The 23,398-nt window shown below is 46.4% G+C and overlaps 1 protein-coding gene across 1 annotated transcript in view; it reads left to right on the forward strand.

Moving 5' to 3' along the window:
* The first annotated feature begins 3,855 nt into the window (after nt 1–3,855).
* Nucleotides 3,856–23,398, forward strand: part of LOC137504554 (G-protein coupled receptor family C group 6 member A-like) — a 40,448-nt gene continuing 20,905 nt past the window's right edge. The window contains exons 1-5 of the mRNA XM_068233135.1: nt 3,856–4,202; nt 9,402–9,560; nt 14,063–14,357; nt 20,024–20,881; nt 21,958–22,170. Coding sequence (XP_068089236.1) covers nt 3,856–4,202; nt 9,402–9,560; nt 14,063–14,357; nt 20,024–20,881; nt 21,958–22,170 — 1,872 coding nt within the window. The remainder of the gene's footprint in view (nt 4,203–9,401; nt 9,561–14,062; nt 14,358–20,023; nt 20,882–21,957; nt 22,171–23,398) is intronic.

The raw sequence follows: 23,398 nt of genomic DNA on the forward strand, positions 1-23,398 counted from the left end.
CCATGGTCAGAACCTGCCTATGTGGCACCACTAGATCCATCAGAGGTGGCTGCAGTATTATAGACCTCCATGGACAGAACCTGCCTATGTGGCACCACTAGATCCATCAGGGGTGGCTGCAGTATTATAGATCTCCATGGACAGAAGCTGCCTATGTAGCACCACTGGATCCATCAGAGGTGGCTGCAGTATTATGGACCTCCATGGACAGAACCTGCCTCTGTGGCACCACTGGATCCATCAGAGGTGGCTGCAGTATTATGGTCCTCCATGGTCATAACCTGCCTATGTGGCACCACTGGATCCATCAGAGGTGGCTGCAGTATTATGGACCTCCATTGACAGAACCTGTCTGTGTGGTTCCACTGGATCCATCAAAGGTGGCTGCAGTATTGTGGATCACCATGGTCAGAACCTGCCTATGTGGCGCTACTAGATCCATCAGAGGTGGCTGCAGTATTGTGGATCTCCATGGACAGAACCTGCCTATGTGGCACCACTGGATCCATCAGAGGCGGCTGCAGTATTATGGACCTCCATGGTCAGAACCTGCCTATGTGGCACCACTGGATCCATCAGAGGCGGCTGCAGTATTACATAGTTACATAGTTATTTTGGTTGAAAAAAGACATACGTCCATCGAGTTCAACCAGTATAAAGTACAACACCAGCCTGCTCCCTCACATATCCCTGTTGATCCAGAGGATGGCGAAAAAACCCCCACAAGGCATGGTCCAATTAGCCCCTAAAGGGAAAAATTCCTTCCCGACTCCAGATGGCAATCAGATAAAATCCCTGGATCAACATCATTAGGCATTACCTAGTAATTGTAGCCATGGATGTCTTTCAACGCAAGGAAAGCATCTAAGCCCCCTTTAAATGCAGGTATAGAGTTTGCCATAACGACTTCCTGTGGCAATGCATTCCACATCTTAATCACTCTTACTGTAAAGAACCCTTTCCTAAATAAATGGTTAAAACGTTTTTCCTCCATGCGCAGATCATGTCCTCTAGTCCTTTGAGAAGGCCTAGGGACAAAAAGCTCATCCACCAAGGTATTATATTGCCCTCTGATGTATTTATACATGTTAATTAGATCCCCTCTAAGGCGTCTTTTCTCTAGACTAAATAAACCCAGTTTATCTAACCTTTCTCGATAAGTGAGACCTTCCATCCCACGCATCAATTTTGTTGCTCGTCTCTGCACCTGCTCTAAAACTGCAATATCTTTTTTGTAATGTGGTGCCCAGAACTGAATTCCATATTCCAGATGTGGCCTTACTAGAGAGTTAAACAGGGGCAATATTATGCTAGCATCATTATGGACCTCCATGGTCAGAACCTGCCTATGTGGCACCACTGGATCCATCAGAGGTAGCTGCAGTATTATGGACCTCCATGGTCAGAACCTGCCTATGTGGCACCACTAGATCCATCAGAGTAGGCTGCAGTATTATGGACCTCCATGGACAGAACCTGACTATGTGGCACCACTAGATCCATCAGAGGGAGCTGCAGTATTATAGATCTCCATGGACAGAAGCTGCCTATGTAGCACCACTGGATCCCTCAGAGGAAGCTGCAGTATTATGGACCTCCATGGTCAGAACCTGCCTATGTGGCACCACTGGATCCATCAGAGGTGGCTGCAGTATTATGGACCTCCATTGACAGAACCTGTCTGTGTGGTGCCACTGGATCCATCAGAGGTGGCTGCAGTATTGTGGATCTCCATGGTCAGAACCTGCCTATGTGGCACCACTAAATCCATCAGAGGTGGCTGCAGTATTATAGACCTCCATGGACAGAACCTGCCTATGTGGCACCACTAGATCCATCAGGGGTGGCTGCAGTATTATAGATCTCCATGGACAGAAGCTGCCTATGTAGCACCACTGGATCCATCAGAGGTGGCTGCAGTATTATGGACCTCCATGGACAGAACCTGCCTATGTGGCACCACTGGATCCATCAGAGGTGGCTGCAGTATTATGGTCCTCCATGGTCATAACCTGCCTATGTGGCACCACTGGATCCATCAGAGGTGGCTGCAGTATTATGGACCTCCATTGACAGAACCTGTCTGTGTGGTTCCACTGGATCCATCAGAGGTGGCTGCAGTATTGTGGATCACCATGGTCAGAACCTGCCTATGTGGCGCTACTAGATCCATCAGAGGTGGCTGCAGTATTGTGGATCTCCATGGACAGAACCTGCCTATGTGGCACCACTGGATCCATCAGAGGCGGCTGCAGTATTATGGACCTCCATGGTCAGAACCTGCCTATGTGGCACCACTGGATCCATCAGAGGTGGCTGCAGTATTATGGACCTCCATGGTCAGAACCTGCCTATGTAGCACCACTAGATCCATCAGAGTAGGCTGCAGTATTATGGACCTCCACGGACAGAACCTGACTATGTGGCACCACTGGATCCCTCAGAGGGAGCTGCAGTATTATGGACCTCCATGGTCAGAACCTGCCTATGTGGCACCACTGGATCTGTCAGAGGGGGCTGCAGTATTATGGATCTCCATGGTCAGAACCTGCCTATGTGGCACCACTGGATCTGTCAGAGGGGGCTGCAGTATTATGGACCTCCATGGTCAGAACCTGCCTATGTGGCACCACTGGATCCATCAGAGGGGGCTGCAGTATTAACCTCCTTAGCGGTAACCCCATGTGTGACACGGGGTAAGCCGCCGGAGGGTGCCGCTCAGGCCCTGCTGGGCCGATTTTCATAATTTTTTTTTGCTGGACGCAGCTAGCACTTTGCTAGCTGCGCCAGCACCCCGATCGCCGCCGCCGCGCGCCCCGATCGCCGCTATCCGGTGCGGCGCGCGGCCCCCCCCCCAGACCCCTGCGCTGCCTGGCCAATCAGTGCCAGGCAGCGACAAGGGGTGGATCGGGTCTCCCAATGACGTCCCGACGTCGGTGACGTCGGTGACGTCATCCCGCCCCGTCGCCATGGCGACGGGGGAAGCCCTCCAGGAAATCCCGTTCTTTGAACGGGATTTCCTGATCGCCTATCGCCGGAGGCGATCGGCGGGGCTGGGGGGATGCCGCTGAGCAGCGGCTATCATGTAGCGAGCCCTGGGCTCGCTACATGATTTAAAAAAAAAAATCAAAAAAAAAACTGCTGCGCTGCCCCCTGGCGGTATTTTTCATACCGCCAAGGGGGTTAAGGACCTCCATGGGCAGAACCTGCCTATGTGGCACCACTGGATCTGTCAGAGGTGGCTGCAGTATTATGGACCTCCATTGACAGAACCTGTCTGTGTGGTGCCACTGGATCCATCAGAGGTGGCTGCAGTATTGTGGATCTCCATGGTCAGAACCTGCCTATGTGGCGTTACTAGATCCATCAGAGGTGGCTGCAGTATTGTGGATCTCCATGGACAGAACCTGCCTATGCGGCACCACTGGATCCATCAGAGGGGGCTGCAGTATTATGGACCTCCATGGTCAGAACCTGCCTATGTGGCACCACTGGATCCATCAGAGGGGGCTGCAGTATTATAGACCTCCATGGACAGAACCTGCCTATGTGGCACCACTGGATCCATCAGAGGGAGCTGCAGTATTATGGACCTCCATGGTCAGAACCTGCCTATGTGGCACCACTGGATCCATCAGAGGTGGCTGCAGTATTATAGACCTCCATGGTCAGAACCTGCCTATGTGGCACCACTGCATCCATCAGAGGCGGCTGCAGTATTATGGACCTCCATGGTCAGAACCTGCCTATGTGGCACCTCTGGATCCATCAGAGGTGGCTGTAGTATTATAGACCTCCATGGTCAGAACCTGCCTATGTGGCACCACTGGATCTGTCAGAGGCGGCTGCAGTATTATGGACCTCCATGATCAGAACCTGCCGAAGTGGCACCACTGGATCTGTCAGAGATGGCTGCAGTATTATGGATCTCCATGGTCAGAACCTGCCTATGTGCACCACTGGATCCATCAGAGGTGGCTGCAGTATTATGGATCTCCATGGTCAGAACCTGCCTATGTGGCACCACTGGATCCATCAGAGGAAGCTGCAGTATTATGGATCTCCATGGTCAGAACCTGCCTATGTGGCACCACTGGATCCATCAGAGGGAGCTGCAGTATTATGGACCTCCATGGACAGAACCTGCCTATGTGGAACCACTGGATCCTGCAGAGGTGGCTGCAGTATTATGGACCTCCATGGTCAGAACCTGCCTATGTGGCACCACTGCACCCATCAGAGGTGGCTGCAGTATAATGGACCTCTATGGTCAGAACCTGCCTATGTGGCACCACTGGATCCCTCAGAGGTGGCTGCAGTATTATGGTCTCCATGGTCATAACCTGCCTATGTGGCACCACTGGATCCATCAGATGGGGCTGCAGTATAATGGACCTCTATGGTCAGAACCTGCCTATGTGGCACCACTGCACCCATCAGAGGTGGCTGCAGTATTATGGAATATTTGTAATGACTGCTTCTAGAATATCTGTGTTTTATTTTCCTTCCTTCGAGGGAAAACTGTGACCGGCAAACGGGGGTTTTTGTTTCAGCCAAGGAGGCTTTGCTGCAAATGTATGTACAGCTTCTAATTAAAGAATTGTGAATGCCTTCATGATGTTGCGATACATTAAACAAAACTATTTAAAGTGTACTTTTTTTGTAGAGAAAGGATATTAATAGAACTGGGAAAAACCTAAGTAGGTGACTTTCAGACTTCTACCTCCAGGGCTGCCTCTCAGCTCTGGCTCTGCTGATCATCCCTCGTCATAGTTATTCACAACAGCATATTTGTTGTTGTTTCACTTTGATAAGATGAAACAACAACAGAGTGCCATAGTATATTTACCTCTCCAGCAATCTGTGGCTGTGTCCACCACACCGGCTGCATTTGGTAGTAACTGCGTGCCTGTAAGGACCCTTACTGAGGTGGCACTATAGAAGAAATTTAAACATACCTTGGGCTTCCTCCAGCCCCCTTCAGCCTGATTGCTCCCCCACCACCATCCTCTGCCTTCTGGATTCTCCGTAAGGGCTCCCGTGAATCTGGCCAGTCGGGGCTTACTGTGACTGACCCCAACTAGCCAAACTGATGGGAGCCCTTATGGAGGATCCAGAAGGCGGAGGACGGTGGTGAGGGAGTGATCAGGAAGAAGGGGCTGTAGGAAGCCCCAGGTATGTATCATTTTTTCTATCCCCCATTTCTGGTGCACTTTAAGTTTATACCTAAATGGGAGAATGATTTTGATATGTTTCCAGGTTATTCTCACGTTAATGAAGGAAATGCATGGAGAGGGAATCAAGAGCAGCGATCTTTTGATTAAAACATTCCAAACCCAATTAGATCCCTTTAAATAATCTGCTTTATACAAAACATGGTTAGATAATCTTCAATCTCGTATTACTAAACAGAACCAGGATTTGGTTCTTATTAGGGATGGCCTTGCCCACTGGAGAACTCAAGAGAACCACATGATCAGCTAATAGATTTGTAAGCTTCTGATTTGCTGTGATGACTTCCTGGTTAAACAGATGATCATTATGACCAGCAAATCAGAGTCTTACAAATGTATCAGCTGATCAAACTGGTCACATGCTTCTCCATGAATTCTCCTAGGCAAGGCCATTCCTAGTCCTAACTAGGGAGGGATAGTAAATATACTAAACATATTTTAGCATATAAGACTGGTGTGGCATACCGCCGGGGCTACCATTAATTATTGTGGCCCTAGCTAGTGATGAGTGAAAATGCCAATATTATTTTCGCATTAAATGCCATTGAAAATAATTTTTGTTATTTTTTTTGCGTTTTTCGCACTTTTTTGCAAATTGTTGTAGTAAAAACATTGAATTTTTGCAGTAATTATTTTCACAGTAAAAATTTCTTCCTCTTCATATTTGCGCTTTCCACAAATTATTGTGGTAGAAGATTGGTTTATCACGTAAAATTTTCTTAAAACAGAAAATAGCATTTTTTGATGCGAAAATAACCTTGGTGAAAATTTGCTGGCAACACCGTCCGTAACCCCCCTAAGACTTCAGCTTCCACATGTGAGGAAACGCGGAAAAGCGGCCGCAAGGGCTCAGAGTGAGGCGGCTGTTTCCGCGTCTAACATGGCGGCACAGCGCGAAGAAACCGCCGCATGCCGCATGGGCAGAGCGGTGGAGTCCGCGTTGGAGGCGGCGGATTGCACGCATGGCAGGGCAGCTGACATTGCGGCTGGACGCGGGGAAACCGCCGCTCACTTAGAGAGCGGGGCGGTGGTTCCCGCGCCTGAATCAGTGGTCACATTGCAAGACATGTCTGGTGTGGCTGGGACTGCTAGTCCACACAGTTGCAGAAGGACGCGCGCGCGCTGAGAGGCAGAGCTTATATGACAGCCAGAAAAGGGTCAGCTGACCAGGCAGATCAGCTGACATTTTCACCACCTGCCATTGGTCCAGCACTTAGGGGAGGCGCCAGAGAGCGCTTTGCTATATATACTGGGTGCTGGTCATTCTCTGGTTGTCTGCCGTTGCGATCACTACGTGGTAGCACTCAGACCTTGTCTGTATCTGTGTTCTAGCATAGTTTCCAAAGGTGTTGACAATCAAGGAACTCACACCTTAGCATTAGGAATATTGAACTGTATTATTTGTTATGACCTTCTGCCTGTCTGACCATTCCTCTGAACTCTGATTCTGTACCTCATTATTTCTGATACCCTGTTGCCAATCTCTGCTCGTTCCTGGACTCTGTATTGGCCTCCTGATTCTGTACTGTGCTATTCTGATACTCCGTTGCCAAACCCTGTCTGTTTATTGGATTCCGTATCTGCCTCCTGAATCTGTACCTTTTCTGTCTGTGTGTTAACGACCTGGCTTGCCGACCCCGAGAACTGGCCTTACTGTTAGAGGCAGTTCCCAGACCTGTTAGTGACATCCTCTCCCTCGGGTGTCACTCTCGCTCTGTCCTTCCTCCCCTCAGCCTAGCTCCTCCCCCCTGGAGAGTCTAGGCCAGAGGAAGGAACATACTTCTGGAGAAATGCTCAAAGTATACTGTTGCATCTAAACACTCACTTGTTCTATCAGGTGTCCAGAGGTTAGTAGATATATCTGATTATCTGTGATACTGCAGATCACCAATAATCGGGTATATTCTGTATTGTCGGTGATACTGCAGTTCACCGGTAATCAGACTCTCTCTGTGTTACACTGATCGTTACACCACACCAGCAAAATCTTCAGCATCTGACTCTGACATGCCGGCCGGGGCTGGGACTTCTGCGGGCTCCTCTATCACTTCTGTTAGTAGCACAACACTGTCAGCAGAGTGAGCGGTCAAGAGGTCAACCAAACCACTGAAAAATCAACTCAAGCCTAAAAATTCTCACACTACTGCTAAATATACTGCAATCAGGGATACTTACTTTAAGAAATGGTTGGAACTATTCCCAGACTTTCTCACACTAGAAGATGAGAGAAAAACATATATCCTACTAGGAGAAGAGGAATCCACAGTGACAATCGCTGCACACTATGTCACAGCATGCCACAGACTGAGAGGAGCATAACGGAACTGTAAACCTAAAAAATGTCCACAGACTGCTTAGCCATTGTCCCCCTACCCCACCCCCTCCCATGCCCCCTATTTCCCCTTGCTTTGGCAATACCTGTAATGAATCTCGGTCATGCCAATAAAGCTATCTTTGATTTGATTTGACTTTGATTTGCTACGTCTGTTGATACCACTATTGGGGATGTGTCCCCCCCCCCCCTCCTCTCCATATCAGTTTCAAAAAAAATGAAAGCATCTGCATCTATACCATGCACAGGTGGCACGGGAGTCCTTCCTCTTAAATGACAGGTTGGGTCTGGGTTTTTGTTGTCAAGTCCTCAGTAGAGAACCAAGTTTTAGATACACACAAAAAATTGCAATTTGAAAAATCACATAAAACATCCACAAAAAAATGAAATTACAGGGGAAAAAATCTGATAATTGTCAAAATGCAAAATTGGACTTGCGGAAAAACTGAAATGCGTTTTGAAAGATGGTTCAATGTCAGGTTGTGATAATTATGAGCTTATTAGATTTCCCATGTATATATATATATAAAAATATATATACTTTTTATTTTAACAGTTAAAAAACAAAATGGACTTTATTGGGTTCTTCTGCCTCCCAAACTCTGTTAACCCCTATGCCTCCCATGAAGGCTGCTATACCCTAGACAGTTCGGACCTCTTCAGAGAGGGGCTCCCGGCTGAGTGATGCTGAGTGGCCGTCTGCAACCCAAATAGGGAGATCCAACTCCCTTCCTATGTTTTCTAGATGTGAAGTAAATCTCATTGGGGGGCACAGATCACAATAAATACCCCACAATTGCTATAACACTTCCCCCCATTCTGATATAAGGAATGCATTTAGGCTGTAATCCTGACAGCAATAATAGACATGGAAAAAAGTGGCCTTTTTTAAAAAAATCTCTTTAGTGTTTTTATTGCTCTCTGTGTCACTGTTGGGCTAATACTCTCTCTGGTACCTACGGAGGTTATGGGAATTTTCCCAACATGGATAAACATCGAGATGCAAGATTGAGAACTAAAGAGAGCGAGTCTCCAGGAAAATAAATATCTGACGTCGTAGTGAAAGCTATTTCCCTCGGGTGTTTGTATTGAGCTGTTGTCACTTATGTGTGTGAGTGTCACACTTGTCACGCACCTAGAAATCACCTATATGTGACATCACACACTTCCTCCTCCTATAATATCTCAGTGTGGTTATAAAGCTCAGCAGTCAGCTGTCACTGCTCCAGTCTCCACAGCACACAGAAGACGGTGGTGGGAGGAGCTCTGTCCTCAGTGTAGCTATAAAGCCCAGCAGTCAGCTATCACTGCTCCAGTCTCAACAGCACACAGAAGAAGGTGGTGGGAGGAGCACTGTCCTCAGTGTGCCTATAAAGCCCAGCAGTCAGCTGTCACTGCTCCAGTCTCCACAGCACACAGAAGGTGGTGGTGGGAGGAGCACTGTCCTCAGTGTGCCTATAAAGCCCAGCAGTCAGCTGTCACTGCTCCAGTCTCCACAGCACACAGAAGACGGTGGTGGTAGGAGCTCTGTCCTCAGTGTGCCTATAAAGCCCAGCAGTCAGCTGTCACTGCTCCAGTCTCCACAGCACACAGAAGACGGTGGTGGGAGGAGCTCTGTCCTCAGTGTGGCTATAAAGCCCAGCAGTCAGCTGTCACTGCTCCAGTCTCCGCAGCACACAGAAGAAGGTGGTGGGAGGAGCTCTGTCCTCAGTGTGGCTATAAAGCCCAGCAGTCAGCAGTCACTGCTCCAGTCTCTGCAGCACACAAGAGATGGTGGTGGGAGGAGCTCTGTCCACATTTCCTGCCATGTTCCTGCTTGTGCTCCTCCTCCTCAGCACTGCTCCTCTCTCTGGATTGGTGGATTCCTGCTACTCACGGGAACATGCCGTGGCTCACAGACCAGGTGACATCATGCTGGGGGGAATATTCCCCATTCACGATGGGGTTTCCAATTTACTGCAGCGCCCCCATGTGGACGGATTCACTTGTACAGGGTAAGCACTAAAGAATCTACTTTTTTTTTTTCATTTCTTTTTTTTTTTTAATTGATGTAATTATTATTGTTTAGTAGAGGTGGGATGACACATTTGTCTAATCCACAAACCCTTTGAATCTTGTGAAAAATTTAAGATTTGTGGGTTCAAATCCCGACGTCAATTCCGCAATTTGAATCCGCCAAAACTCGATGATGCATCCCCGTACCTCTCCTCCCCCCCTCCCCCCCCCCTGCTGCAATTATCAAAGACCTCTCTTCTTCTTCACTGTTCCACTAGTGCCCAGCTTCTGCTGATCGCATCATTAGCAGTAACCCAGCACTAGGGGAACAATGATAAAGAAGAAAGGTCTCTAATTGTGGCAGGCTCGATGGATTAGGTGAGCCTCTACTTGAATCTATGCAAGGGAAGAAGGAGGGGGAGCAGAGCAGGATGGGGGGGGGGGGCAGAAGAGGACATGGGGGACACTTATATCAGAGGTTACCAATATGGGACATTTACCTAGCTACCTATACAGGAGGCACCTATGCCTAGCTACATATACTGAGGGCACCTATGCTTGACTACTTATACTTGGGGAAACTATACCTGGCTGCCAATGTCTGGCTACATTGGGGGAACCTATGCCTGGCTAGCTATACTGGGGAAAGTATACCTGGATACCTATGTCTTGCTACCTATACTGGGGGCACCTAAGCCTGGCTACTTATGCTTGGCTACCTATTCTGGGGGCACCATTGCCTGGCTACCTATGATGGGGGCACCTATGCCTGGCTACATATACTGGGGCAACTATACCTGGCTACATATACTGGGGCACCTATGCCTGGCTACCTATAGTGGGGGCTACCTATGCCTGGCTACCTATACTAGGGGCACCTATGCCTGGCTACCAATTCTGGGGGCACCTATGCCTGGCTAACACAAGATTCAGCACGTGGGCCAAGCAGGGGATGTGCTGGAGGTTTCCCTGCTGCACTGCGGCCACCAGGATGAGTAGCTGACGCCAAAAAGACCCACAAAGTGTATATATATATATATATATTTTTTTTTTTTTTTTTTTTTTTTTTTTTTTTTTGCAGCGATTGCAATGACCCGGGCAGTGGGATCGCAGACTTTAGTACCTAAACACAAGATACAACATGTTTTCCGGGGTCTGAGGCACATACAGATGGTCCCGATCATCATCATCATAGAACTCTTTTCCTGACCCCCCCACCACCTCTGCCACCCCAACATTCCCAGACACAGACCCCTCATCGTCCTCAACATAAACTTGGGATGCTGGCCTGAGCCTAACCTCCTCCTCCACATCAGGCCCCATCATCTCCTCAACGGCAGCCCTCAATTGCCCAGACGCCAGACTGAGGGACACAACGCTCTCGTCCGAGGAGGGCTGCTGACCACTGGCTGCTGGGGTGGATGTCATAACTTGCGTGGGGCGTTGGCTGTTGCTGCTGTTGGGAGTGCTGCTCACAGCGGAGGTCTCGGAGAAACTCATGATGAGCTCACAAAACGTGATGAACAAACTGCAGTGGCAGTCTGACTGTCTGTAAATAGTAACTGAAGCGCATCACTGGCTAATGAGCTGAATAATACCAGTGAGCAGTGAGCGAAGTACCACCTAAGTTAAGGGTATCACTGGGTAGTGAAATGATTAATACCAGTGAGCACAGTACAACCTAAGTGAAGGGTATCACTGGGTAATGAGATGATTAATACCAATGAGCAGTGAGCACAGTACAACGTAAGTGAAGGGTATCACTGGGTAATGAGATGATTAATACCAGTGAGCAGTGAGCACAGTACAACATAAGTGAAGGGTATCACTGGGTAATGAGATGATTAATACCAGTGAGCAGTGAGCACTGAGCACAGTACAACCTTAGTGAATGCTGGGTTTTGACACAGAAAACGCACTTGCTGAAAGAACAATGGCCTGGAGATGATCTTCTCAGTACCAGAGTCTAGCAAGGACGGAGCTTTTCCATCATGGCCGCCGCTTTATATGCAGGACGGGAAGCCATAGCCTCCCCTCCTATGATTGGTTGCTAGGGCCTGGCTGGGGGCCTCTGATTGGCCCAGGGAAGTCACTTCCGCTATTCACGCCCTAACCACGAGTTCTGCGCCGTTTTCACGGGCGTGAATGAGTTTGGATGTCTGCCGAAACGGCTTTTAGTGAAAGGAAATTGGTCCACGGCGACGAATATCCGTGGCAGATAACTAAAAAATGGTCGTAGAATCACGGCAAGTTGTGATCCCGACCTCCATCCGAGCATCACTGCGGGCCATCTCTAGTTACCGTCCATCTTCCGCTTGATGTCTTTTCAGAAGTTTTCAATATGGTTCACAAGACTGGGCTGAGGACAGACTCTTGATTTGATGATCCTCCATCCATACCATGTTTCCTCTGGCTGTGAGGCAGGGAACATTGTCCTGCTGGAAATAACAGTCCTCTGAGTTGTGGACAGGGCCGGTTTAAGCAACCATGGGGCCCCAGGGAAAAATTAACCTTGGGGGCCCCCCAACAGATACCCTGGAACAAAAATTGGCATTAAAGGGAACCAGAGATGAACGATTCACACAAAATAAACATATCAGTCGATGGCTTGTAAAGAATAAATGCTCTACCTGATATTTTCGCCACTCTGGTGTGCCTTTTTGAGTGTTTTTTATCCATTATTGCTCCAGGAAAAATCCAATATGGTCGCCGGCTCATATGCCTTCTGCTTCCAGGTTATAAGCTGTTCTGGATGTGCTGTCTAGCCTCTATGAGACTATAGACAAGCAGGGCTGCAGCAGGCTTTCATCTGTCTGCTTTCAACTTTATTATTCTGGTATGCTGTGTGGCTGCCTGTAGGAAGTGTCTCTCATAGAAATGAAACTGCATACAGTAGATAATGACTGGCTGCACACTGTACACAGATACACTGTTTCAGAGCTTCTTTCTCGGCAGCAGCAGCCCCTCCCATATCAACAGCTCTGAGTAGGAAATCAGAGCCAGGAGGGGGCAGGCTTGGGCTTGAAAATACTCCACAGAAGAGTGACTCAGCTCTAATGATTCCAGGTCAAACCTAGACTGAATCAGTCGGTGGATTCTTATCACAGCTGATAACAGATAGATTAGACTGAGAAGAATGAAACTAAAAGCATGATAGGTGTTTACTGTCATCTTCCCACTGATAAATGTAATAAAATACATGAGGGAGCTTCGTCTCTGGTTCTCTTTAAGGGACCTTTTTTGCAGATGGTATAGTCAGGGTGTGAAGACCCAATCAGTCGGAGCTCCACATTTTGAGTATCCCAGCCTGCACGGGGGACAAGGGGTTAAAAAGTTTCAGGAGGGGGGACCCCAAATAATTTTTTTTTTTAAATTCCCACACTCTAAAAAAAAATTTGGGAAAATAGAAAAAAAAAATGCCAGGGATCTTCATACAGCCATATTGCGGCTGTACAGCGATCCCTGGCCAAAGCGCTGCGGCTGCGTATGGACCCCTGGAAACTCCATCAGGAAATGTATTGCTCTTTCTTTTGATACATGTAAAATTACACTACCGATAGGTTTGCTACTAAAAGTGGCATTTGCCGCATTTAAAAGTATACTTTTTTCTTCGAAACTTTAAAAACGCTTTTCTAAAAAACCATAAGGTCTTTTTGAAAAATTGTTTTTTTCCTGTTGTAGCCACTGGGGGCCCCTACAGGCTCTGGGGCCCTGGGGCAATTGCCTCCTTTTTCCTCTTATTCCCAATGATCTCCTTAACATATCCTGCAAATTTAGGCTTTCTAGCATTTAAGGTGGATTTGCTATTAACCATTACAGTCGGCTGGTTTTTAAATGTATATTTTTTTTCCTTTGAAACTTTAACATCGATTTTCTCAAAAACTATAAGGTCTTTTTGAAAAAAATGTTTCCCTCTTGTAGCCACTGGGGGCCCCTACAGGCTCTGGGGCCCTGGGGCAATTGCCTCCTTTGCCTCTATGGTAGCGCCGGCCCTGGTTGTAGAACATAGTTTAGCAGAAGGAAGCAAATGTTTTTCTAGAATAACCTTGCATGCTTGTTTGCTTGTTTCATGTGTCCTTCACAAAGCTACATCTGCCTGATTCCTGCCTTACTGAAGCATCCCAGATCATCCCGGATCATCCTCCATATTGTACAGTTGGTGTGAGACACTGTAGATTGTAGGCTTCTCCAGGTCTCTGTCTAAACATAAGATGACCAGGTGTTGGGCAAAGCTGAGAAGATGAACTTACTCTGATACTTTGTACTTTTCCTCTCTAAAATTAGACTTCATTCACCTGATCAGTGACCACCTAATCATAAAACAGAATGAGGTCGGTGTGCCTCATTGGAAGACCATTTGAGAACTCAGATACTGAGTTCATATTTTCCATAAATATTAAGGACATTGGGTATCATTGTCTAGTAATATTATATCCTCAATTGTTGATTTTGAGTAGATATACCCAATTATAAGGTCTGTCAATCTTGTCTTTTGGCTTAGGTTACAGTTTCGAACCATAGCGGACGTCTTGTCCATGATTTACACCATTGAGAAAATTAACAACTCCACCCTCCTGCAGGGAATCCAGCTTGGCTATGAGATTCATGATTCCTGCTCTTATGCCCTCAAAGCAGTTCAGGGAGTAACAAGGCTCTTCCCTGAGATATCATCCATCAACTCATCCCAGTGCAACGGCTCTGAATTTACGACAACAGTTAAGGCTGTTATTGGAGAAGTCTTCTCTGAAAACTCCATCACGATAGGCAGGATTCTAAGCAGTTACTTCATTCCACAGGTAATGTTTTGTTTCTACATTTAGCAACCCCAACACAACAGATGAAAGGATAAGCATAATGGATGATGATGTGAACTTGGTGGTGGTGGTGGTGATAATGGCGGAGGCAGAGGTGATGGTGGTGAAGGCAATGATGATGATGATGGAGGCGGTGGTGGTGATAATGGCAGAGGTGATGATGATGGTGGATGTGGTGATGATGATGGTGGTGGCGGTGTTGATGATGGTGGTGGTGAAAATGGTGGAGCCAGTGAGCATAATAATGGCAGTGGTGGTGATGTTGATGGTGGAGGTGGTGGTGGTGATGATGATGGTGGTGGTGAAAATGGTGGAGTCAGTGATGATGATGGTGGAGGTAGCGGGGATGATGATGGTGGTGATGATGATGGTGGTGATGATGATGATGGTCATGATGATGATAGTGGAAGCTGTGGTGATGATGGTGGAGGCAGTGGTGATGGTGGGGGGAGGAAGCGGGGATGATGATGATGATGGTGGAGATGGTGGTGTTGATGATGGTGGTGGTGATGATGATGATGGTGGAAGCAGGGGTGATGGTGGTGAAGGCAGTGGTGATGATGATGATGGAGGTGGTGGTGGTAATAATGATGATGGAGGTGGTGGTGATGAGGATGGTGGAGTCAGTGGGGATGAGAATGGTGGGGATGGTGGTGATGATGGTGTTGACTGTAAACATAAAATAAGCATAATGGATGATGGTGGTGGTGATGACGATTATGATGATGGCAGCAGTGGTGATGATGATGATGATGGCAGCAGTGGTGATGATGATTGTGGAGGCAGAGGTGATGATGATTATGATGATAATGGAGGTGGTGGTGGTGGTAATCATGATGGTGGTGGTGGTGGTGGTGGTAATGATGATGGTGGAGGTGGTGGTGATGAGAATGGTGGGGATGGTGGTGATGGTGGTGTTGAACATAAAATAAGCATAATGGATGGTGATGGTAGAGGTGGTGGTAATAATGATGGTTTAGGTGATGATGGAGGAGGTGGTGATGATGATGTTGGAAGCAGTGATGATGGTGGTGGAGGCAGTAGGGATCATGTTGATTGTGGAGGTGGAAGTGGTAATAATGATGGTGGAGGTGGTGATGATGATGATGATGATGATGATGATGGAGTCAGTGGTGATGGTGGTGGAGGCAGTGAGGATGATGATGATGATGGAGGTGGTGATGGTGGTGATGGTGGAGGTGATGGTGATGATGATGGAAGAAGGGCTGGTGGTGGTGGTGATGGTGATGATGGCGGAGGTGATGGTGATGATGATGATGGTGGAAGCAGGGGTGATAGTGGTGGTGGTGGTGATGATGGAGGTGGTGATGGTGATAATGATGGTGGATGTGGTGGTAATGATGATGGGGAGGTGGTGTTGATGATGATGTTGGAAGCAGTGGTGACGGTGGTGGAGGCAGTGAGGATGATGATGATGGAGTCAGTGGTGATGGTTGTGGAGGCAGTGAGGATGATGATGATGATGGAAGAAGGGCTGGTGGTGGTGGTGATGGTGATGATGGTGGAGGTGATGGTGATGATGATGATGGTGGAAGCAGAGGTGATAGTGGTGGTGGTGGGGATGATGGAGGTGGTGATGGTGATAATGATGGTGGACGTGGTGGTGATGATGATGGGGGAGGTGGTGTTGATGATGATGTTGGAAGCAGTGGTGACGGTGGTGGAGGCAGTGAGGATGATGATGATGATGGAGGTGGTGATGGTGATGATGATGGAGGTGGTGATGGTGATGATGATGGAGGTGATAGTGGTGATGATGGTGGTGGAGGCGGTGGTAACGATGGTGGAGATGGTGGTGATCGTGATGTTGGAAGCAGTGGTGATGGTGGTGGAGGCAGTGGGGATAATGAAGATGGAGGTGGTAGTGGTGATGATGATAGTAGAGGCGGTGGTAATTATGGTGGAGATGGTGGTGAAGATGATGTTGGAAACAGTGGTGGTGGTGGTGGAGGCAGTGGGGATGATGATGGTGGAGGTGGTAGTGGTGATGATGATGGTGGAGGTATTGGTGGTGGTGATTATCATGATGGTGATGGCGGTGGTGGTGGTGATGATGAAGTTGGAAGCAGTGATGATGGTGGTGGAGGCAGTAGGGATCATATTGATGGTGGAGGTGGTAATGGTGATGGAGATGGTGATGATGATGATGGTGGAGTCAGTGGTGATGGGGATTATGGAGGTGGTGGTGATGAGGGTGTTGACAATAAACATAAAATAAAACTGTTGATTTTGTTATTCATAATGATAAACGAGGAGGCCATGTCAAAGCTCTTGATAATAAAGATGATAATGATGATAATATCAGTGTTAGTTCTAAAAGAGAGCCCAAAGGTGGGCTCAAAAAAAGAAAAAAAAGGGGCCCACTCCACCTCCCTCCCAACTTGCAGCGTCAGCAAATAGAGCACCTGCTCCAGTGCTGTATTGCATCTCCTCTTCTTCCCAACACCCACAAGCTCTATGCTTGCGTACCACAGCTCCTGATGTACAGTGCTGCCCATAATTATTCATACCCCTGGCAAATTTTGACTTAAAGGACACCCGAAGGGAAAATAAACTAATGAAATAAATGATTGTATCTATCTTCCTTCTCCTAAAAATGACTTTTTAAGATATTCCACAGTTTTATTTTATATTTAAATTTACTTTTTAAGTTTGAACTGTTTTATTGTTTTTTGCTCAATGACACATTCATTGAAGTATGCCAGAGCTAAAATCTGTGAACTATTGACCCTTTTTATCTCTTCCCTGTTCTCAGAAGCCATTTTCTGCTAGGAAAGTGTTTTATAGTTGGAACTTCTTATCAGTGAGGGTCACTGTAGTCACTTCCTGTCTGAGTCAGGACTGAGTCAGCCATTTACATACCTGATATTTAACTCTTTCAGGCAGAAAAAAAAGGAACATGGCACAGTTATTTATGTGCTTGGCACTGTACATACCCATGTCTATCTCATCATGTCACATGTCACTTCGGGTATCCTTTAAATGTACTTTTATTCAACCAGCAAGTCATTTTTTGACAGGAAATGACATAGGTGTCTTCTAAAAGATAAGATGATGTGTACGAGGCATTATTGTGGAAGAAAACAAAAACATTTCTCAGCTTTTATTTACATTCGAGCAAAGAGTGTCCCGTCCAGAATTATTCGTACCCTTCACAAACTGTCACAGTCTGTGGGAAAATCCAAAGTTCTATACCATTCCAAATAGTCCAAGCCTCCAAGGTGTTCTAAAGCATCCTAATTACCCTGATGAATTGGGAACAGCTGTTTTAATCGACTGAACAGGTGAAAAACAGCATCTCTCTGCAGTTTTTCATTTACCAATCAAAAAATTACTTGCTGGTTGAATAAAAGTAACTTTAAAGAGAATCTGTACTCTAAAATTCTTACAGTAAAAAGCATACCATTTTATTCATTATATTCTCCTGAGACCCTCTGTGCTGTTTCTGCCACTCCCTGCTGCAATCCTGGCTTGTAATTGCCAGTTTTAGGCAGTGTTTACAAACAAAAGACATGGCTGCTAACCAGCTTGTGATAGTCTCAGAGAAGCTCAGTCTGTGGCTCATACAGAGCCTGCAGGGGACGTGGAGAGGGTGTGTATAGTTTCTATCCTATCACAAGCAGAGCTGTACATTCCCGCCTGAGTGCCTGAGCCCGACACAGACGACAGAGGAGAGAAGATTAGATTATATAACAGAGATAATACAGCCTCTGTGCAACTAGGGAAGGCTGCAGTAATCCAGACCACATTAGAACAGGTATAGGAACTTTTAGGATAGAAGAAATAAGGCTGAAAATTTTGTTACAGAGTCTCTTTAAGTCAAAACTTGTCAGATGTATGAATAATTATGGACAGTATATCATGTGATCGGGAGCTCAGCCTGCAGCACTGAGGATGAGAGAAATAAATGATGAGTAAGGTGAGATAATTTTAATTTAATTTTACCACTGGATAGTGAATAATCCTCTTCTGTTTTATCTCATGATTTCTCTTTCCTTATCTGTTTGTCTCAGCATTTTTTTGAAATGATAATTCCATCTCCATCAGGAAATCAGTAACACCAGTGGAATCCCATCATGCTTTATATCATTTCATTATTATTATTATTATTATTTATTGCATTTATAAAGCGCCAACATATTACGCAGCGCTGAACATTAATTTAGGTTACAGACAATATTTAGGGGTGACATACAGCAATATGACAATACAGGAATACAAGAAAACCAGATCACAAACACCATAGTATGAGTACAAGGTAATGCTTAGTCAGTCACTGGATGGAGCATGGAGATTAGGCAAGTTAGGTTCACTCAGATGTATAGCATGGGTGCACAGTAATGGAGGTGCAAGATCAGGTAGGACACAAAAGGAGGAGGACCCTGCCCAAAGGCTTACAATCTAGAGGGAGAGGTAAGGACACGAATGGTAGGGGACCAGAGTTCAGCTGTAGGTTTAGAGCACTTGTGAGGGGTGGTAGGCCAGAGTGAAAAGGTGAGTTTTGAGGGCTTTCTTGAAGATGTTGAAGGAGGGGGCTGCCCTAATGGATGGAGGTAGGGAGTTCCATAGTGTTGGAGCAGCTCTTGAGAAGTCCTGGAGGCGTGCATGGGACTGGGTGATTCGGGGGGCGGTTAGGCGAAGTTCATTGGAAGAGCGGAGTGAGCGGCTAGGTGTGTACCTCTGAGTAAGATCGGAAATGTAGGTTGGACAGGTTTTGTGGACAGATTTGTAGGTCAGACACAGTATCTTGAATCTGATTCTGGACTGGATAGGAACCAGTGGAGGGATTCTAGGAGGGGATCCGCCGTGGTGGAGCGATGGGAGCAGTGGATAATTCTGGCTGCCGCATTCATGATGGACTGCAGTGGGGCTGTTCGGGTCATAGGGAGACCAGACAGCAGGGCATTGCAGTAGTCAAGGCGGGAAATTATGAGGGCATGGATGAGGAGTTTGGTGGTGGCAGAGGTCAGGAAAGGGCGAATCTTACAGATGTTACGAAGGTGGAAGTTGCAGGACTTAGTGAGGTTTTGGATGTGAGAAGTGAAGGAGAGTGCGGAGTCCAGGGTGACACCCAGACAGCGGGCTTGAGAGGTAGGGCGAATGGTAGTGTGGTTAACAGTGACATGCACATCTGGGAGGTTCGTGGATGGCCGGGGTGGGAAGATCATAAATTCCGTTTTGTCTAGATTTAGTTTCAGGAACCTAGCGGACATCCAGGAGGAGATGGCTGATAGGCAGGAGGAGACCTTGTCCATGGTAGTGGTGGATATGTCAGGGGTGTGGAGGTAGATCTGGGTGTCATCTGCATACAGATGATAGTTAAAACCCATGGAGGAGATAACCTTGCCAATGGAGGATGTGTATAGGGTGAACAGTAGGGGGCCAAGGACCGAACCTTGGGGGACTCCCACCGAGAGGTGGTTGGGGGTGGAAGAGGACTCATTGAAGGCGGTCGTGAAGGAGCGGTTGGAGAGGTAGGATGAAAGCCAGGACAGGGCGAGATCGTGAATGCCCAAGGACTGGAGGGACTGGAGGAGTAGGGGATGATCTACTGTGTCAAAAGCTGCTGACAGGTCAAGGAGGAGGAGAATGGAGTTAACTGTGTTATCTCCACTTTGTTTTTACAGTTAAGTGGAGCTTCTTCTACTGATATACTGAGCGATGAGATAAGGTTTCCTTCCTTTCTGCGCACCATTCCCAGGGATTACTACCAGACGAAAGCCATTGTGGAGCTGATAAGAACATTTGGCTGGAACTGGGTTGGAATCATTGCCAGTGATGATGACTACGGACGTTCAGCCCTTGATTCTCTCAGCAACCTTTTTAAAACAAATGGCATATGTATGGCTTTCTCAAGAGTTGTCCCTTCTTACGTTGACCATCCATCTCTGCAGGAAAGCTTGAACGATGCAATTAATGATCTGAAAACCAGCACTGCAGAAGTTGTGATCGCATTTGCAAAAAGTTTTGTTGTAGCCAAACTTTTTGAAACGGCCATCCAGCAAAATGGATCCAGAACTTGGATAGCCAGTGATGACTGGATTGTCTCCAACCTACTTGCGAGGACACAAGGTATTGAGAAGGTTGGAACAGTATTTGGATTTGTATTTGAAAGTGGATATGTTCCTGGATTTCAGGACTATCTAAAAAACCTTTATCCAGCAAGCAATGGATCAACTAATGAGTTTCTTGATGAGTATAAAGCATGGAGATTTGGATGCTCAGAAGAATACCTAGAATACCTAAACTGCTTGAATTCCTCCTCTGATAACTGCTCAGTCCCTGACTCGGTGGTTTATAAGTCTCCGCTGGCCTGCAAGGTGAAAGACGCAGCTTATGAAAATGATGATTTTTTGGTGCAGTACATTGAAAATGGGACAGTATACTCCACATCCCTGGCTGTTACAGCTGTAGCTCAAGCCCTGAAAAATATACTATGCCAAAATGGAACTTGTGACAAGGCTCTTCAGGTCTCACCTCGAGAGGTAAGTGAATAAAAAGCATCTCTGCTTGATGTTTTTAATCTAAACTCAAACTCCACCAGAATCCTAGTAATAAGTAACAATAAATATATATAATTATGTAGTAATAGACTTACTGGAATCTCTGAAGAAATTCAAACCTTTCTTTGCTGCTCACTGGACCATTGGCTAAATTCTGAGAATTTCTTTCTAATGCTGGGAATAGGAGTTTTTCCGGCAGATGAGTTTTCCCGGCAGATAGATGGCTTGATATATAATTTCTGACAGGTTTGATCTGATTTTCAACACTTTTTGTGATAGATTTGGATATAAATGATCAGAAAATTGTCCAAAAAAATGATTAAAATCAGATTGGATCTGTCAAATTTTATCATAGTTACATAGTTTTTGGGTTGAAAAAAAGACATACGTTCATCAAGTTCAACCAGAGAACAAAATACAACACCAGCCTGCTCCCTCACATATCCCTGTTGATCCAGAGGAAGGCAAAAAAAAAAAACTTACAAGGAATGGTCCAATTAGCCCCAAAAGGGAAAAAAATCCTTCCCGACTCCAGATGGCAATCAGATAAAATTCCTGGATCAACACCACTGGGCATTACCTAGTAATTGTAGCCATGGATGTCTTTCAACGCAAGGAAAGCATTGAAAGACATCCACCATCCGAGCCATCTATCTGCCCAAAAAAAAAAAAAAAACTAATTGTCTACTCCCAGCATTAGTTCCAGTGTTTTTGTAAGCTCTGTTGAAGGCGCTGATAGGTCCCCATCAGGAGCTTGCTACATCTGGTACCAGAACAGAGGTGGGCAGATAAATACCAACTCCTCATGACAAAAGGTGACCTAGTTACTCTCTGCCATTTATTACAGATATATGTCAGGCAATGCTCTGTGATTCAAATGACGGGGTTAGGATAATGAGGTTAGTGGAAACCAGAATAAAGTGTTTCATCTTTTCATTCAAGACTGGAGTTTTGTAAGTTTTGGTTCCTCTTATAGATCCCTGAATAGTTTAGAGATGATAACATTTTGTCTTTGGGTTTATGGTCAACTCTATTTTACTTTCTTTGCCTTTTTTAAGCTCCTCACTGAACTGAAGAACGGCACTTATGTCTACAATGGAAAAACCTTCCAATTTAACAATTTTGGAGAAGTTCTGTCTGGGTATAATTTAATTAACTGGCAGATAAGAAACCATTCCATTGAGTATGTCATTGTTGGGGAATACAACACCATCCAGCAAACTGTTAAAGTAAATCAAAGTCTTCTTCTGTGGAACAACATCAACAACGCGGTATGTACCTAAAACATTTTTTAATTTAAATTTAGTTATTAATTTTCTCAGGAATACAGCTGACATTTTGACATGATTTTCCTGGTCCTTCAGCGTGCATAAAAAAGGCCGCAGTGAAAAAAGGGCTCGGCAGGATAACGAAATGGCGTGGGTGGATAACACATTCTTGTAACAATAAACACTGTTGTCACACTGGGTTAACAATAAATACCATTGTGACAGAGAGAGAGGACCAGGGAGGATCTATGGGATCCAGAGCCTTCTCTCTAATTAGGTCAGTATCTAACTTTTCATCAAGCAGGAAGACAGACAAATGACAGCGCTCAAGGTTGCACTTGAAATGAAAACCAACAGAGGCAATGCAGAACCCCACTGGAGCTAAATACATGCCTTGAACGCAAAACAGATGCAATTTATGTACTATTTTAAACATTTTGAATGTAGATTTTAAGCAATGAATGCAGCTAGCCACTAGTATACTTACTTAGTATACTTACTTTCAATCTGTACAGCGGGTGACATGGCAGTGCTTACAAACAGAAGTTATACTTGAATGATCTATCTGCATGAATGTGCAGAGCTCCAGAAACTGGACAATATTACACACCTAGCACTCACTACAGGCAAAGGGGGGTGTTAGCTTCAGTAAATAATGTGTGCACAGATTATTACCTAATAGACTTCCCCATGGCAATGGCGGACCCTCTCAGGGAAGGCCTAACACTAGTCTAGTAATAAAAACATAATATTCCTTGTGCTGCTAATCATAAATGATATACACATTTTATTAAGCTGAAAGCAGGGCCGGCCCGCTCATGAGGCGGGGTGAAACGTTTGCCTCAGGCGGCAAACTTCTAGGGGCGGCACCCGAGCCGGAGGGGTAGCAGGCAGGACGGGGGTATTGGGCCTAGTGGTGGGGAGGGGGGTCGGACCCCCCCCCCCTTCCTCGCCTGGGTCCCCCGATCTGCGCTCCCCTCCAGCTGTAATAGGAAGCAGCCGATGCCCAATAGTAAGAGGCACGGGCGGGGAGGACTCACCTTATCCGCGTTCCAGCGTGCGCTCCACTGACGTCACTTCCTGCATCGCCGTCCACTTACAATACAGTGGGCGGCGATGCAGGAAGTGACGGCAATTTTTTTATAAATTTGCCTCAGGTGGCAAAAAGTCTAGGGCTGGCCCTGGCAGGAAGACAGACAAATGACAGCGCTCAAGGCTGCACCTGAAATGA

This window comes from Hyperolius riggenbachi, chromosome 4, assembly GCF_040937935.1.
Source record: "Hyperolius riggenbachi isolate aHypRig1 chromosome 4, aHypRig1.pri, whole genome shotgun sequence".
NCBI lineage: Eukaryota > Metazoa > Chordata > Amphibia > Anura > Hyperoliidae > Hyperolius > Hyperolius riggenbachi.